Source organism: Bubalus bubalis, chromosome 6, assembly GCF_019923935.1.
Source record: "Bubalus bubalis isolate 160015118507 breed Murrah chromosome 6, NDDB_SH_1, whole genome shotgun sequence".
NCBI classification, from domain to species: Eukaryota; Metazoa; Chordata; class Mammalia; order Artiodactyla; family Bovidae; genus Bubalus; species Bubalus bubalis.
In genome coordinates, this window is record NC_059162.1 from 15,874,469 (window position 1) to 15,891,567 (window position 17,099).

The window sequence follows — 17,099 nt, forward strand, 5'->3', positions numbered from 1 at the left end:
TTGAAAGACTCCAAGAAGAGAAATAACACACTTTGGTTTGCATTTTAAACCATTTGCTCTGGTAGTAGGGTGGAGGATGGATGGGGTAGGCCATGGTCAATCTAACCCAAGCATTATCTAGGGTCATCTTGTCCTTACTGCTTCTAATTGAATTGGACGTGAACTCCCACCCCAAACAAGGAGGGGACCAGTGTTTCTCCACAGGTCTCTGGGGATTCTTGGGAACTTTCATTTCTCTCACCAGCTCCTTTGATGCCACACTCCTGGCTTCTGCTGAATTTTTCAGTTCCATCCTGCACATAGTGACCCCTGTAGGCACTGAGTCACCTCCTGGTCGGTCCCTTCATTCCTACAGGACCCATGATCAAGGTCAGATGTCTCTGTGGGTAGGGGGGAAGCAGGAGGGTCTGATGCTGCTGGGGGCACAAACACCATGGCATTGAGCTTTGCATAGTGTTGTATTTGGAAGTCTCATGACTGTTCCTGCTTCAGGGGGGAGTGGTCAGCAGCAGCTGCTGCTCAGCACGCTCTGCTCTCCCTGCTGGCTCAGGACTGGCTGCAAGGAAATGAACACAATTGTCTTACTTCCACAGAGACCAATGTGGACTGCTAATCACAGTGTGGGTTTCCCAAGGTGGTGCAGACCTAGCCTGTTTTCATTGTGTATTGATCCTGTGGTCAGCGAAGGTTCTTGTGAGAAATGACTATTTCAAACAGTGGGCCTGAGTTTTCTTTAGAATAAAATAAACTAAAGCCCAAACTGCTAGTCCCCAACACAGAGGGTCCTGCTTGGTGGATGGGCAGGTGAAAGGCACATGGAATGCAGAGCCCTGGGCAGTTGATTTAACCTTGCTGGGTTAGTCTCTCCATCTGTAAAATGGGCATGATATTACTTCTTTACAGGAAGATCATGAAGTTGCAATGAGGTAGTGTGTGCAAAATCACTTGACTTGGCCTGTAGTTGGGCTTTAGGGTAATTTGGACACATGAGGACACTACTGTGAACTGAATTGTGTCCCCCCAAAATGCATATGTTGAAGCCGTAACCCCCAATGTAACTATATTTGGGGAAAGGGTCTTCAGGAGGAATAACAATAGCCCAATCATATAGGACTGTGGCCTTATAAGAAGGAGATCTCTCTCTTGCATACGCTCTCTCTGCCATGTGAGAACACAATGAGAAGGAGACTGTCTACAAGCCAGGAAGAGAGCCCTCACCAGAACCCAGCTATGCTGACTACTTGGATCTCAGACTTCCGGCCCCCAGAACTATGAGAAATGGATAGTTCTGTTGCTTAAGCCATCCAGTCTGTGGCACTTTATTATGGCGGCCCAAGCTGACTGGATGAAAGAAGACTGAAACAACTCAGTGGATCTGGGAAAATTCCATGCCTGTGCATCTATCATCTCTTGCAGTAGACCCAAAGCACCTTGATATCCAGTATCACACGTTATTCCTCATTGTAACTGGAGGCCAACTGGTCCAGCCAAAGGTTTTCCAACTGCAGTGTTCTATGGAGGGGTGTGGGCCACCACACAGAGCTAGGTGGAGGAAGAGGTGAATGAGTTGGCTTTGAATGCTCTTTCCTACCCTTTCAGCCAGAAGAGTTGTGAGTTTATCTGTTTCCCATATTGGGCTTTTATGAAAAATCTTATTAGAAAAAAGCAGCTCCACAGCTAGGAGAAGAGGTGAAACCACAAATTGGATCCAACCCTTCATGTTACAGATGAAGAATTTGAGGACCAGAGAGGGAAAGGGCCTTGCCCACGCACAGATGGCCAGTGGCAGAATACTCTATCCCCAGTGGCGCTATGGTCAGGCACCATTCTTGTTAACAATTCTTGTTATGTGAGTGAAAAATACTGGCTTTCTCAAACGCTATAATTTGGCTTTCACTGTCTAAGAAATGGGGATAAGAAAGGGCTTATAGGGGACTTCTCTGGTGGCTCAGTGGTTAAGAATCCACCTTGCATGCAGGGGATGTGAGTTCAATCCCTGGTTGGGGAACCAAGATCCCACATGCATGCATGCTGAGTCACTTCAGTCATGTCCAACTCTTTGTGACTGTATGGATTGTAGCCTGTCAGGCTCCTCTGTCCATAGGATTCTCCAGGCAAGAATACTGGAGTGGGTTACCATGCCCTCCTCCAGGGAATCTTCCTGACCCATGTCTCCTGTGTCTCCTGCATTGCAGGCTGATTCTTTACCACTAGACCCACCTGGGAAGCCTAAGATTTCACATGTGATAGAGAAAGTAAGCCTGTGCACCACAATTAGAGAGTCTGTGAAGTGAAAAGTGAAAGTCATTCAGTTGTGTCTGACTCTTTGCAACCACATGAACTGTAGCCCGCCAGGCTCCTCTGTCCATGGGATTCTTCAGGCCAGAATACTGGAGTGGGTAGTTGTTCCCTTCTCCAGGGGATCTTCCCAACCCAGGGATTGAACCCGGGTCTCCTGCATTGCAGGTGGATTCTTTACTGTCTGAGCCACGAGGAAAGTCCAAAAACACTGGAGATGGTAGCCTATCTCTTTTCCAGGGGATCTTTCTGACCTAGGAATCCAACCAGGATCTCCCGCATTGCAGGTGGATTCTTTACTGTCTGAGCCACGAGGAAAGTCCAAAAACACTGGAGATGGTAGCCTATCCCTTTTCCAGGGGATCTTTCTGACCCGGGAATCCAACCAGGATCTCCCGCATTGCAGGTGGATTCTTTACTGTCTGAGCCACGAGGAAAGTCCAAAAACACTGGAGTTGGCAGCCTATCCCTTTTCCAGGGGATCTTTCTGACCCGGGAATCCAACCAGGATCTCCCGCATTGCAGGTGGATTCTTTGGTGCACCACAACAAAAGATCCCACGTGACACAACAAGATCCTGTGCGCCTCAACTAGGACCCAGTACAGCTGAATAAATAAAGATTTACAAAAGACAAGTATAATTACCAAAAAAAGGAAAAAAAAAAAGAAAGGCTTATGGTCACTACTGGCAGTCCCAAAGAAACTGCAGGCTCAAAAGTCCCTGTGGGGTCTCATGCCCACTGCAGGAGGCCAACGGTGAACTCTGCCAGGGACACGCAGGAGAACCCTGGCCAGACCAAAGAGTCACCAAAGGACATTACACATGAGCCAGTAAGTCACAGCAGTTTCTGAGGGAGAAGGTTTCTTCTTAGAAAGACACAGCTGGTGAACATGGACCCTGACCCTCTGAGAGTCTTGGTGGTAGAATGATGGACTTTTGTGATAGGCCCCTCACTTGCTGACTTCTTTTCTACCTTCCCTTCTTTTCCTTCCTCCTTTTCTTCAGCCACTAAATTTATGTTAACCATTACTGCAAACCCAGGTGTTCATTTCATCACTGGCAATCAGTTCTTGTCCTTGGGGAAACCTAATTAGGTATTACAGGACTTTTGATGTTGTTTCCATGGAAACCTCCATAGTAATGGTGTACATGCAGAATATATGCTCCAGGGAGTTTGGAAAAAATACATATATATTATTACTGGATTTTAAGAAAATCTTTAATTTTTTTCCTCTTGCTTTTTTCCTGCATATATATTTTTTAAATCATGGAAATTTTCCCTGGAGTTTTTCTCCCACAGAGAAAACAGTAGAGAACACAAAGGGTCTTTTCCATCTTCTCTCCTTTAATTAAAAAAAATTGATAGTTGTACAAGAATGAAACTTTTTTGGATCGGTCAGAAAATGTCTAAGAAGGATCTCCCCTAACAGCTGAGAACATTTTGAGAAAAGATATTGCTTAAATAACTTGAAAGGCTTCAAGTCTTTCAAAATAGAATGGGGAAACGAGCAAATTCAGTGAATCTAGTCCAGACGTATTTACACTAAAAAAATAAAAGGCGGGTTCCCTGGTGCAGTTTCCTCTGTTAGGTTGATAGTGGGGGCTTCAGGACAGTCTCCTTGTCTCCCTGTCAAGACAGCCTGTTCCCAGCCCTGCAGCTAACACACGGTGGGCTCCAGAGCTTGTACGTGAACCGACCTCTCCTGGGTGACCAGATGGCCCTTCAGGGTTGACTCCCATGGGGAGCTAGTGAATCACATGATTGCTCTGTGAGAAACTCCAGTGAGGGAAGTGTGCAGACCTGGTCCGACTGAGGTGGGGATGCAGATGGAAGGTGCAGAGAGAGAGAGAGAGCCTGTTAAGCACTCTCATGCCACAGCTAAATTCAAAGGTTCTAGAGAACCCATCAGTTACTGAACTGTTTTCTTTGACACCTCTAATTGACCACTCAAGGATGGAATGTCCACAGTGACCTCTTTGGTAGCTGCCAGCTGATCAATTTACCCCCAGATTTGCCAAGAAGATTCACTGCTCCTAAGAGTCCCTGCAGTTTTTCTCTTCCACACACGATAAATTCTGTTTTGCTTTTGTTCCTTGATTCAGTCTACCAGTTGACTTCCACACATGTGAGAAACATATTGCATGCAAAATAACTCAAATGCTTGCAAATTGATTTTTTAAATGCTTTGAGTTTTCTTTGATATATGAAATGATGTGTCCCCTATGTGGTGTAGGGGTCAGGGAAGCTGGCATGGCCCTTGATCATGATCCCCTCTTCATCCAGTTGCCCAGTTATTGAGATAGACTGGCCAGCCCTGTCTGATTAACCATGCTGGCTGGGAGGGTGGGAGTGGAAGTTCCTTCTACGGGCTGTGGCCTGAGAAGCTGAAAGGGAAATGTTGGACATGGCAGGCAAATCACCCAACATGTAATATGTGTGTTAAGTGAAGGTGTGAGTTAGATTTGTTTATGTATTAGTTTTGTTGCATGACAAAGCACACCCCATATTAATGACTTAATAATCATTTAGCTCACGATTGTGTGGGTCAGCAGTCCGGGCAGGGCTCAGCATGGTAGTTCTTCTGCTGGTCTCACCTGGGGTGAGCTTCTGTCATGCAGCTTGTCGAGGAAAGCCTCACTCTTACGTCTGGCAGCTGTGTTGGCATAGGTTGGAGTGACAGGGAATGTGGGGCCCAGTATTACAGCAAGCCCTGCTGGACTGATCTTCTCCAAAGGTCACATTCTGTGTCATATTCTCTAAGACCCCGCTGGCCAAAGGAAGGCAAATGGCCAGCTTCAGATTCAAGGGCTTGAGAAATGGACTGTACTTCTTGCTGGAAAGAGAAGCAAAGTCACACACGAAGAAGCAGACAAAAGGAATGGGAGGAATCAGTGGTATTGTGTTAGCACAACACCAGGTTTGTCTGATACAGGCCTTCGAAGCACTACTAAATCCCTGTCTTGCCCAAGAAGCTTTCCACGACGGTCCCTTATCGTGTCTCTTGTATGCTGGAGTTAACTGAGATCATGAGCTGATTCATGGGAATGTGTCTGATTCATATTTATATCACCACAGTTTTATCACCTAGTTGATTCTAAAAAGAATCTTAAAATAATTGAGGTATAACTGACAAATAAAATTGTATATATTTAAAGTGTACAATGAGATGATTTGATACAAGTACACATTGTGAAATGATTACCACAGTCAAGTTAATTAACATCTACTGCCTCACATTGTTACCCTTTTTTTTTTTTTAAAGAACACTTAAGACCTGTTCTCTTAGCAAATTTCAAGTACTAGTTGGTTCTTCCTAATTATTTTATTGAATTGAGGTGAGTTGAATTGAATTGGTTCTCCTTTCTAATTACAAGCTCCTTGAAGGCAAGTTTGGAATTGCTCTGTCACATAAAATCTCCCTCCCAAAGCTCTTGGAATTACACCAACTGGCTGAAAAATCCCACAGGCTCTTAGCACCAGTTAAGTGGCAGAGGATCAAGTCTGGAGCCAGCTCTGTTCAGGATAGTATCTGGTGTAAGAGCAGCACTTGCAGATGACCCCAGGTTCTGGCACCAAAGCATTCCATTTTCAGGCTGGCCAAACCCCAAAGGAGTGGAATCACTGTTGGAGGCTAAGGAGGCAGTAAGACTCAGCAGTTTGGAGAATGTGGCATTCCTTCCCCACTCAGGAGAAACCTGGGCAAGGTCAGGAAGGAAGAGTGTTTGTCACAGAGCTGAGTCTTCTGCTCTGTGACAGCTCAGAGCAGACTTCCCCTGCTCCCCACAGGGTCCCGTGGCACCCCATGCCAGATCCTGTCCATGTCACATCAGAACTCTTCCAGAATTTATCAGGGCGACCATCAGACTACTTTAGAACTAGATCTGGGTGACTGAGACCTAACGAGAGGGGAGGACAGTCCTATGCCAGAGTCACCTTCCCCTCTTGGTCCAGCACTGCTCCAGTACTTTCTAAGGCTTGGATATCACCTGGGACCCTTTATTCCAAATTGGACCACCCCCTGGGAATAGGAGGGTATCCTTCTCATGGCATAAGATAACTCGTCAGGTACTCCATTAGTCACAGGCTTAGCAATGAGTTTTCTACATGAGTTTCCTTTCTGGGTGGTTAACAAGGGCCACTGTTCACCTGTCCTTTTCTTCACGTGACATAGTCACTCACTCACACACCTCTTTATTCAGTAAAATTCTATTGGCTGTACCAGGACCATCCTGGCCCTTGGAGAAAGTTGAGATGAGCCAGGCATGAGTCCTGTCCCCAGGGAGCTCACATGCCTCGAGACCACAAATGAGGTCTGCAAAGAACAAGGGCTCAGAATAGAGCACAGAAAGACTTCCCTGGTGGTCCTGTGGTGAAGAGTCTGCCTGCCAATGCAGGGGACACGGGTTCGATCCCTCGCCTGGGAAGATTTCCACACGCTGCAGAGCAACAAAGCCCATGTGCCACAACTAACTGCAGCCAGTGTGCCCAGAGCCTGTGCCCTGAAACAAGAGAAGCCACCACAATAAGCCTGCACGCCACAACGAGAGTAGCCCTCACGTGCTGCAACTAGGGAAAAGCCTGTGTGACGACCCAGCACAGCCAAGAATAAATAATAAATTTTAAAAAAACAGGGCACAGAATAAGGGATCGTCAGAGTGGAAGGCGCTTCAGGGCTCATCCAACCTATCCACCTATTCCTCAGAGGAGGAAATCAAACCCAATATGGGGGAGTCTAATCATCCAGGGTCACACAGTCAACAGTAATTATTGATTCACTACACAAGAATTTACCCAACACCTATATGTGCTAAGAGCTGGGCCGGCACCAGAGATTCCACAGCAAACAAGGCAGCTAGGACCCCCCTATCCCTTTTTGGGTCACAATTCGGGTTACATTTTGGGATCACCCAAGGAAACTTAAGAAAATTCCCAATGCCAGAGCCTCGTGCCTAGAGTTTCAGATTTACTTGGTCTAGGGTGGGCCAGAATGTGAGTCTTTTAAATAAGCTTTCCAAGTGATTCTTGCAGACAGATCAAGAAACACTGCTCTGGGCGGTGGGTGGAGAGGTGGGAAAGAGATAGATAAAAACCAAGCTGTTGTTCAATAGCTAAGTCGCATCCAACTTTTTGCGACCCCGTGCACTACAGCATTCTAGGCTCCCCTGTCCTTCACTATCTCTTCGAGTTTGCTCAGATTCCTGTCCATTAAGTCGGTGATGCTATCTAACCATCTTATCCTCTGCCGCCCCCTTCTCCTTTTGCCCTCAATCTTTCCCAGCATGAGGGTCTTTTCTAATGAGTTGGCTCTTGGCATCAGGTGGGCCAAGTGTTGGAGCTTCAGCTTCAGTCCTTCCAAGGAATACTCATGGTTCCAAGTAAAGATGAATACGTAACTGAGACTTGTGACTTGTAAGGAATGAACAGGATGCTGAGTGAGGATGTGGCAGGGTAGGGTACTGTTATCTGCTTGAGTCTGAAAGGAGGGAGGCTACGCTTACAGAGCTGTGGTTCCAGGGGTCAGATGGGAGCAGGAACAAGGGTGTCCTCCTATGGGACAGCAAAGGAATCTTCTGGGCCGTACTGCCCACCCTGCTGACTGACAGACTCCTACACTGGAGCCCTGTCTAGCAGAGGCTCTTGATCTTCAGCCTGGACTATATCCCCATGGGCCCCCATACATACTGTCTCTCAGTGCCTCACAGGGATTAATAATCCCTCACATTTTGAGAGTACAGGTATCCCGTGGTATCCACAGGGGATTGGTTCCAGTAAACTCTGTGGACACCAAAATCTGAGGAGCAAGCTCAGTAAACTCTGTAGACACCAAAATCCAAGTCCCTTATATAAAATGGTATAGAACCCTCAGCCCTCTATATCCACAATTCTTCATCTGTGGATATCGATGGCCGACTGTAGTTCGTAAAGAACATTCTCTTGTTTTATCTGTATTACTGGATCCTAATGCTAATCCCAAGAGATGGACAGGGTCAAGGTTAACAGTCTTATGACAAAGTAGTGGAAATAGGCATAGAGAAGTGATGGGGCTTGCCTACAATCTGGATCTCAGTCCAGCTAACCAGCCTCCAACTCCACTACTGCGTGTTGTTGTCCCCCTACCCAACCTTGTGCCAGGAAACTGTAGCAGAAGCAGGTCATGTGGGAGGAAAGTGGGGACACCACCCTGGTGCCAGTCCCTTCTCATCAAGCTGGGCAGAACTGCCGACCTGCCGCCACTTGAACATGGATGGTGTATACTCTCATTCTTCATCAGGGAATCCAAGGAACCTGCGACTCTGCCCAGAGTGAACCCCGTTACTATAGTAACCTGATGCCGTTCTTTCTTATAGGGCGGATGGTTTTCATTTTGTATTTGAAGAGTTTGGCCAGGCAGTCACGTTGCCATGGCTCGGCCTGTCGGTGGCAGTTAGGAGCAGAGGGAACCCTTTGAGCAGCCTCTAGGTCCCCCTAATTGATGGTGGAAACCTGTGTCTGGAAAAATCCTGGCTCAGCTGCCCTGAGGAAGGAGGGGGAGTCTCAGCTGGTGCTGGGCTGGTCCTCTCTCCTGTTTAGAGATCACGCCTTTCCAATTACAGCTGCCTGGGCTGAGGTCGGCCCCTCAGCCCCTTGCTCCCATAGTACATTCTGTTAATAGTTCTCCTCCACGGCCTCATCCCAGGAGCCATGCTCAGAGCTGTTTCACTGCATCTTGAATGCCCAACCCCCAGCAGATAGAGGGCCTCCAGCATGTGTTTGTTGAATTTATGAATGAATGACCTTTTGTAGTTTATGAAGCCCTTTTATACCCATTATCTCCTCTATTCCACGTCATAGTTGTATGAGATCCCAGGGCAGGAGGCAGGGTAAACTGTGGTCCAGCAAGGTGAGAGCGCCGCTTGCACAGGCTGCCTCCCCTCCGTGAGCACTCCTGCAGCTTCGCCTGCCTCTTCACAGCTGGCTGAGTAGCCCAGTGCTTGCTCCTTGTGGCAGAGAAAATGGCACAGGCATACCCTAAAAGCAGGGCAGCCAGGAGACCCCTTATCCAAGTCATATGACTACATTGATTCACCTTGAATTTGTGTCACAGATCCCTTGATGGGCCCTTTTTACCCTCAGAGGTCCCAGGCATGGGTGTCACAGTTTTCTTTCCTGCATTCTCGGTTGTTAGGATAGTGGTCTGTCAGGGTGGCAGTGAAGGAAGAAGAAGAGAAAAGTGCGTGGTGACTAACTTCAAAATACAACAGTTTTAAAAAAAATTACCACCACCACCAACAAAAGACAGCAGAAGGCTCCTTTGGCCCCAGCTGTAGAGGAAACAGCAGAACAGACAGAGGAAAGGGCCTCTACATCCCTAAACAACCTGTGAAGTGGAGCAAAGAGAAGGGGGGTTGGTGAGGAAGTCTCAGCTCAGCCTTTGACCAGCACGCTGACCCAACCTCTCTGTTACTCCCGTCATGCTGAAGGTTAAATCAAACTTTCCCAGGTTAAATCAAACTTCTGCCTCCCAACCCTGGCCCCAACATTCATTTCTTTCTAAGGCAGCTGAATTTCTTTCTGGCCACGAATCTTTCCTGGGACTCGTGGGCTGCTCCTCTGGCCAGGTTATACCAGTGCATGTGGAGCCGGGCTCATGCTAAGCTGGGGGACCCTGCCCCTGCCCCCTACCTTATGGGCCAGCCCAAGCAGCCATGCAAAGAATTGCTCTGCGCGGCCCTGGAGCCGGCAATGTGTGGGGCTGTGTAATGGGCAAACCAGGACAGAGCAAGCTGGAGAGGCAAGGGCCCAGCACAGAGAGGTCATGGCATGGGATAAACACTTTCATCACTTCTCAGAACTGAGGTACATGCCTGTCCAGGAGGCCCCCATGTCCAACACAGGCCCCTGGTCTCAGGCCTCACCCTCTAAGAATCAGGACCTTCGAATGTCCAAATTGGATCTTGGAGCCTCTCATTTTGCAGCGGAGACTGGGGCCACGGAGGGGAAGGACATGAGGCCCCCATGCATGGGGAACTCCACAGTGAGACCTCCTTGAGAATAAGCCAGGGCTTTCCTGGTGTGTGAACCCAGTGCTGAGCCCAGGCTGGGCACACAGCAGGCGCTCAGTGAAGGCTTGTTTCAGCTGCTTTGACCGTCTTCCCTGGTACGACAGCAAGAATCTCAGTGTTGTGGAAAGAAGGTGCGGGCTGAAAGGGAGCTTAGACATCCCTGAGCCCAACCCTCATTTCCAGAAAGAGACCCCATGGATTAATAATGCTAAAAATAGCAATAACTAATACTTATGGAGCTGGTGCTAGGCAGGATTCCCGACACTTCATATATACTAGCCCATTGCAGCTTCATGGCCACCTCTATGCAGCAGATATTACTCTCACTGTCCCCAGAGGAGGAAACTGAGGCACAGAGAGGCTCAGTAACTGGCTCGAGGTCACAGAGCTAGTTAGTGTAGGGATCAGGATCCAGATCCAGGCAGTCTGGCTCCAGGGCCCTCAGTGCTAACACCCCGGCAGCGACTGAGAGCAGCGTGCCACCAGCAGACACTGTTCTCCCCTCGGGGAGAGGAGTCCGTGCTAGCCCCCATGAGTTCACTCACTGAGGAAGCAGAACCTTTTCATCTCCACATCCCCCTCAGGGCTCAGCTCAGGGCCTGGCAGGGGCCCAGGGACCTGTGTTCAATATAGTGAGCTGTGCGTCTTCTTAGTCATGGCACAGCCGGTTTAGGGGCCCCTCGGAGCTGGAAGGAACCTTGGGGAGCAATTTACAGAAACGGAGGCCCAGAGATTGACGTGTCTTAGCCAGGTCTCCTGACTCCCCGTCCAGGGCTGTCTTCACCCAAGCGAGGTCTCCAAAGAGGTTCCCCGGGGTGGATCAGCTGCCCCGTCCTCCTTCACCCCACTGTGTGCTTCCCTCCGGGCTGCGCTCAACAGGCTTTCTGCTCCCACAGCTCTTCGTGATTGACAATGGTGCAGACGACTGGCGGATAGCCATGACCTATGAGCGCATCCTCTACATCAGCCTGGAGATGCTGGTGTGCGCCATCCACCCCATTCCCGGCGAGTACAAGTTCTTCTGGACGGCACGCCTGGCCTTCTCCTACACGCCCTCGCGGGCGGAGGCCGACGTGGACATCATCCTGTCCATCCCCATGTTCCTGCGCCTGTACCTGATCGCCCGCGTCATGCTACTGCATAGCAAGCTCTTCACCGACGCCTCGTCCCGCAGCATCGGGGCCCTCAACAAGATCAACTTCAACACGCGCTTTGTCATGAAGACCCTCATGACCATCTGCCCAGGCACTGTGCTGCTAGTGTTCAGCATCTCACTGTGGATCATTGCTGCCTGGACCGTCCGTGTCTGTGAAAGGTATTCCGTGGGTCCGGTTCTGCACTCACCTGGGGCCTCCCAGCACACCGCTCATGCTAGGATGAGGGCAGGGGGAGGGGCAGGGAGGCCCAGATGTATGTGGCCTGATGGAAGAAGCAGGCATGTTACCCAAACACCTCAGGAGAAAATGGGAAAGGGGAGGACCAAGTTGGGGCTGAATATGAGCTGCAGCGTTGAAACATTGGAACCAAGGTAAGCTGGGAAAAATGAATATATAATCTGCCTCATTTCTTGTTCTTTGTAAACCAGTATATCTCAAAGCATCCTGGGTATATCGTTACCCCTTTGGCATGTATAACTTTATAATTTCTGTGTTAACTCTCCCTCTTGGAGTTAAAGAATGCTCGCTAGCATTTTAAAGGCTCTGAGAAGTCCTGCAGTAATGAAACTAGTTTAATTTTGTCCACTCCAGATTTTCTCAAGCATATTCACCCATAAGTCCTTTTCCCTGTATATTACTATTGATTCCTCACTACTCAAAAATTTGGTCCACAGACCCATCAGCATCACTGGGAACTTGTTAAAAAGAAGAATCTCAGGCCTCACCCCAGAACTACCGAATAGAATTTTCACTTTAACAAATTCACTTGTGATTTGTATGCTCCTTGACATTTAAGAAGTACTGCACAACCCACTCCAGTCTCTTGCCTGGAAAATCCCATGGACTGGAGGAGCCTGGTAGGCTGCAGTCCATGGGGTCGCACAGAGTTGGACACGACTGAAGTGACTTAGCAGCAGCAGCAGCAGCAGCCCTGATGAACTGTACTTTGGGAACCATTGTTTAGGAGGCTGGTGGCGGGGCCATGACTCAGAAGTGACTGGTAGGAGAGGAGGGGTCGTGGCCTAATAGAGATTAGGGGCTCTAGGGCATCATGCCAGCGCCTCAGAACTGCCATCGTTGAGGCTCAAGTTTCGTCCATGGCTACCCCCTTCCACAGCCATCGCCAAGCTGCCCTTCCTGGCTCCTCTCCCTTTCAAGCTGGTTCTGGACATTCATTTTTCTCTGATTTTGTATGTGGAGTTTGAACATGAAGGTTAAAAACCTGGATTCTGCCCCTATGTAGCCATGAGAGCTTGAGCAAGTCACTTCACATCTCTGAGCCTCGGTGTCCTCATTTTAAAATAAGGATCACTTGAGATAGAAGGGAAGATCTATATTCACTTGAGAGAGGTAATTTTTAGTACGCTGGGAGGCCTGGTCACGCATCCTGTGTAATTTACTCAGATCCTGTAGTCATCCTTCATTCATCATCACTTAAAATTGTATTATCGAATATTCCATGCACCAGAGAAAACATGCAAGAGCATTCTGGAGGAGAGTTGGTCTAAAAACATCTCAGGTATGCACTGAACCACATTTCCCACCTATTTTGAAAATATTCTGTATGCAGACAGTTCCTTCAGATGTTTGGTCAACAGACACACAGTCAAACAAAGAGCCCATTCTGCTGCAGCCGGACAGGGGCCCCTCCATACAGCAGGGTCAGTTTCTTAGAGCCAGTACCAAGCTGGGACACATTTCTTACATACAAAGCCCGAAGGACACACAATACCCATGTATTCAGAACCCCATCATTACTCAACAGCTGACATTATAACATCTGTTCTAAGTAGGACCATACCTCGCCAGGCTTCATGAACCTTCTCTGGTAAGCGGACACTCTTTCTACAATGGAGAAAGCATATGTTTGGGTTCCAAGCTCAAAGTCCTGTTAGTTGAGCAATATGGTGCCAGTCACTTAGGCCTTAGTTTTCTCATCTGCAAGCTGGAATTAATAATACCAACTTTTTAGGATTTGTTGTTGGAGCCAGATAACACATGTTAAATGTATACCGTAATAGTGATAGCAACAATTAATAATAATAACAGAGATCTCTTGATAACTCTTGGGAATCTTATTGGCTGCTTTTTAATAATTAGAACAAGCCTACTATAGGTAGACCTATGCTCTTCTTGTTTTCCTTTGTAATCGATCAAAGCTGAGTCTTCCAGCAACAATAACAATTGAATTTACATAGCCCTTTAAGGTGTTTGAAATCTTCCATGTTCTCAAATTGATCCTGTTTGGTGTGTATCATCACCTCATTGTCTCAGATGAGCAAACGTGGAACAAAGTACCAGCAAGTGAGTTCCATTGTTTATTGAACCTGTCAGAAGTATGGGTGATGATTTTTTATTGGAAGATAAGCCTGCTTCAAAATGTGTAGCTTGCAAAGTACTCTGTTGCGCTGAATGACCCTCCATGGCCTCCACACTGGGACTGGGTTGACCTGGCCCCATCAGCCCGTGGGCCTCTGTCTGCAGAGATGACTGACATGCCCAGCTGAAGCCCAAGGCAAAGGCACAGAGAAGCAATGAGGAAATCAAAGTTCTCCTAAAGTTTCCCCTTCTCTTGTGAAAAGGCCCTTTGACCAGGAGGCATCTGCTTAGATCTCACATGAGGTATATTAAAACACATGTTGTCATCACCCCTGTTTCTTGGGCACTTTCCCTGTGCCAGTTCTGTGTGAACTAATTCACCAGCAACTCCATTTGCCCTCACAGTGGGCCTGTGAGAGTGCACTGTGGCTGTCCTCATTTTAGAGTGGAGGAAACTGATGTCAAGTGACTGGCCCGAGGAGCCAGGACACACGGAGCCAGAATTTGAACTTGCTTCTGACTCTGAACTTTATATTTGTCTCACCAGCCCAGGCCAAATGCTGCACTTACAAGGAAACTGTGGCCTAAACTCTCCTGGCGACGTTCCCGCTCCGAGCACCTTAAAGCCACTGAGACTGACGCTTACATCCCAGTCTGGCTGTTTGGCCTGCCTCCGATGTCTGTGCTCTTAACCATTTTGTCACCCTGTTCTCAGGGCCACCTTCATGTTAATTTCCAACTTATCCAAGTGTAGTTAGTGGATACTGTGGTGGGCCACCCAGGGGTCCCCTCCCCACCCAGGCTCTCATTCCCTCAGCTGGGTTTGTTGGCCATGTCAGAATTGCTCTGGATGAAGGGAGCTGCCTCAGCCAGGGTCAGGCCTTCTGCCCAGGGCAGCAAGCATCCAGCAACTTGTCAGTATAGGAGTTTAAAGGCCCAGCCCCTCCATCCCCTGCAGGATAGCTCTGCAGGGCCTTCCCGGTTTCTGGACTCCTGTGGGATCACGGGATACTGGACCCTCTCCCCCTCCCCCATCCTCCAGGCCCCACCCACCTTGATCCTGAATGCAGGCCCAGCAAACCTTCCACACTCACATCTCAGCGGCTTTCCCAGGCATCTGACCTATGGAACTGTGAAAGCAAACACGAATAAGTATATTTTTTCCTAATCAGGCAAAGCACTGCTGTTACAAAGACCAAGCAATTTCTTTTAGAACCAAGCCCAAATGAGCATTGTCTTTCCTCAGTGTCAAATAATAAGCAAGACTGGCAGAGACAGGAATTAGTCAGCCAGAGACTGGACAGAAACTGGAGGCAGGGGCTGCTGTGGAGGCCCGGAGCCTCGGCCAGGGTGGGAGGACAATGTGGGCAAGATGGTCTCGATTGCTCTCAGCCTGATGGAATGACAATTCTGTCACCTGAGACAGCAGAGAGGGTAAAGGACTTGCCCAAGGTCACATAGCAGCGTGACAGGTTCTCGAAAAAACTCTCCTCTGCTGATACCCCGAGCGGGGCTTGTTCACATTCCAGGTGGGTTTCATCAGCCCGGATGCATCTCTAGCTGTGTACACACACTTCTGAAGTTGCTATGGAAATCCCTCCTCAGCAAGCCTCATTTGAAAAGACATTTCTCATAGCTGGGGTTGGCTTTTATGTGACAATAAAGGTTTTTCACATTTCCTCCTCCCAAGGAGGGAGAGGGAATTGGTAATTACCAGAACAGCCTGCTATCAGGAGGGCAGTGCCTGGTTGCTGGGAGGGCAGCGTCAACAGCAGGCTTGTTTTCCCTGGACCCTGCCGAGGCATTACATCATGGGTTCCGAGCCCTGAGAGTTGTGGCACTCGGCATTCTCTGGGATTCTCCTGGCCGTGTGCCTGCCTCCCACAGGCCTCCCAGAGCCCATCCGAGGAACCTCCTCATTAAGCACTGTCACACGCCGAGCAGCCTAGCTGGTGGAGAGACCATCGGAGGCCCCAGGCCTAAAGGCCACCAGCGGGGGCAGGGGGCTTCCTTTTCAGGGGGCACACCCCAAAAGAAGTCTACCACCTCACATATGGGTGCTTATCTCCCTAGGAGAAGCCACAGAGTCTCCCATGAGACTGACAGAGTGAGCCGAGGCTTGTGATCCCTAGCCAAGCTTTGTAAATGACCTACTAGCCTCTTGGATGGAATCCCTTTGGTCTCCTCTCTCCTGAGGCCCCAGGCTGTGTCAGTATCTCAGGACTTCCAGCCTATCCACAGGTCCTTGGTGGTGATGGTGTGAATTTCCAGCTATGTCTGCACATTGGCATTTTTGTGAGAAATTTAATTCTGGAGACCTGGCTGCTAGAACGGGAGAAAAACCATGAATGGCCATTCTTTCTCTCATTAAAACAGAGCCACCCCTCCCATCACAAGGACGATAAGAAGAGGCTTCCAAGCTATAGAACAATTTATAATAAATATCCATAGAGCAGGGGGAGGGTGATGCTCAGAAAAATTGCACTATCAGGGGTCCATGATTTAGAGATTGCAAACCACTGGTTTGGAGAGTGAGAAGACTAGATAGTAAGGATAGGAAATTATCTGTCACATTGGATGAAGCCTGCTAGACCCAAAACCCTGCCCTCTAGCTGGAGAAAGGGGAAATCAGCCTCCTTTAGGGTAGAGGAGCATCCTGGGGCCATCCTGCTGCTGGTGCCAGGTCTGGATAGATCACTCCTCATTCAAAGTTGGATTCCTGGCAATGGGCAGTGGAGTGGGGAGGAGTAAGGAGGGGAAGGAAGGTAGGGAGAAGGGAAGGGGAATCCTATAGGAGGCCTTTGAAGCAAATCTGCAGCATTAAGAAAGAGGAAAAGAATTCTCAAGATGCAAAAGACTGCTTATGAGGAACAAAAAGCAACATTTGAAGATTCTTGGGTATCCCTTATAGCCTGCAAGAAGGTGATCATCATAGAGAAGAGTGGGCAGACAGGAAATGAAAATGTATCGAGTTCACATAAGCCTAGAGTTCACAGAGAAGGACAACTGTTTTAGCAAAAAGAAAATCTACATCAGGCCGCTGAGTTTTTTTTTTTAATGCAGAATGTGAAGGACAAAGTTAAAGGTTCTCTCTGAATGTAGAAGACAAGAACAAAGAGATGAGAGAAGAGGGTGAACAGGACAGAATTAGAAGCTGCAGAGTCAAGGCTGAATCCTAGCACTTGAGTTATTTTGGAGGAAGAAACCATAATAAATTAGATAAAAGCATAATCAAGGACATACACGAAGAAAACTTTTCCCAGAATTGGCTGGCCAGAGGG

At 48.4% G+C, this 17,099-nt stretch overlaps 1 protein-coding gene across 3 annotated transcripts in view; it reads left to right on the forward strand.

Moving 5' to 3' along the window:
• The window catches only part of KCNN3 (potassium calcium-activated channel subfamily N member 3), a 174,307-nt gene that overhangs the window by 89,968 nt on the left and 67,240 nt on the right, over positions 1-17,099 (forward strand). For all 3 annotated transcript variants that reach the window (XM_045166029.1, XM_045166030.1, XM_045166031.1), the window contains exon 3: positions 11,239-11,657. In XM_045166029.1, the coding sequence (XP_045021964.1) occupies positions 11,239-11,657 (419 nt within the window). The remainder of the gene's footprint in view (positions 1-11,238; positions 11,658-17,099) is intronic.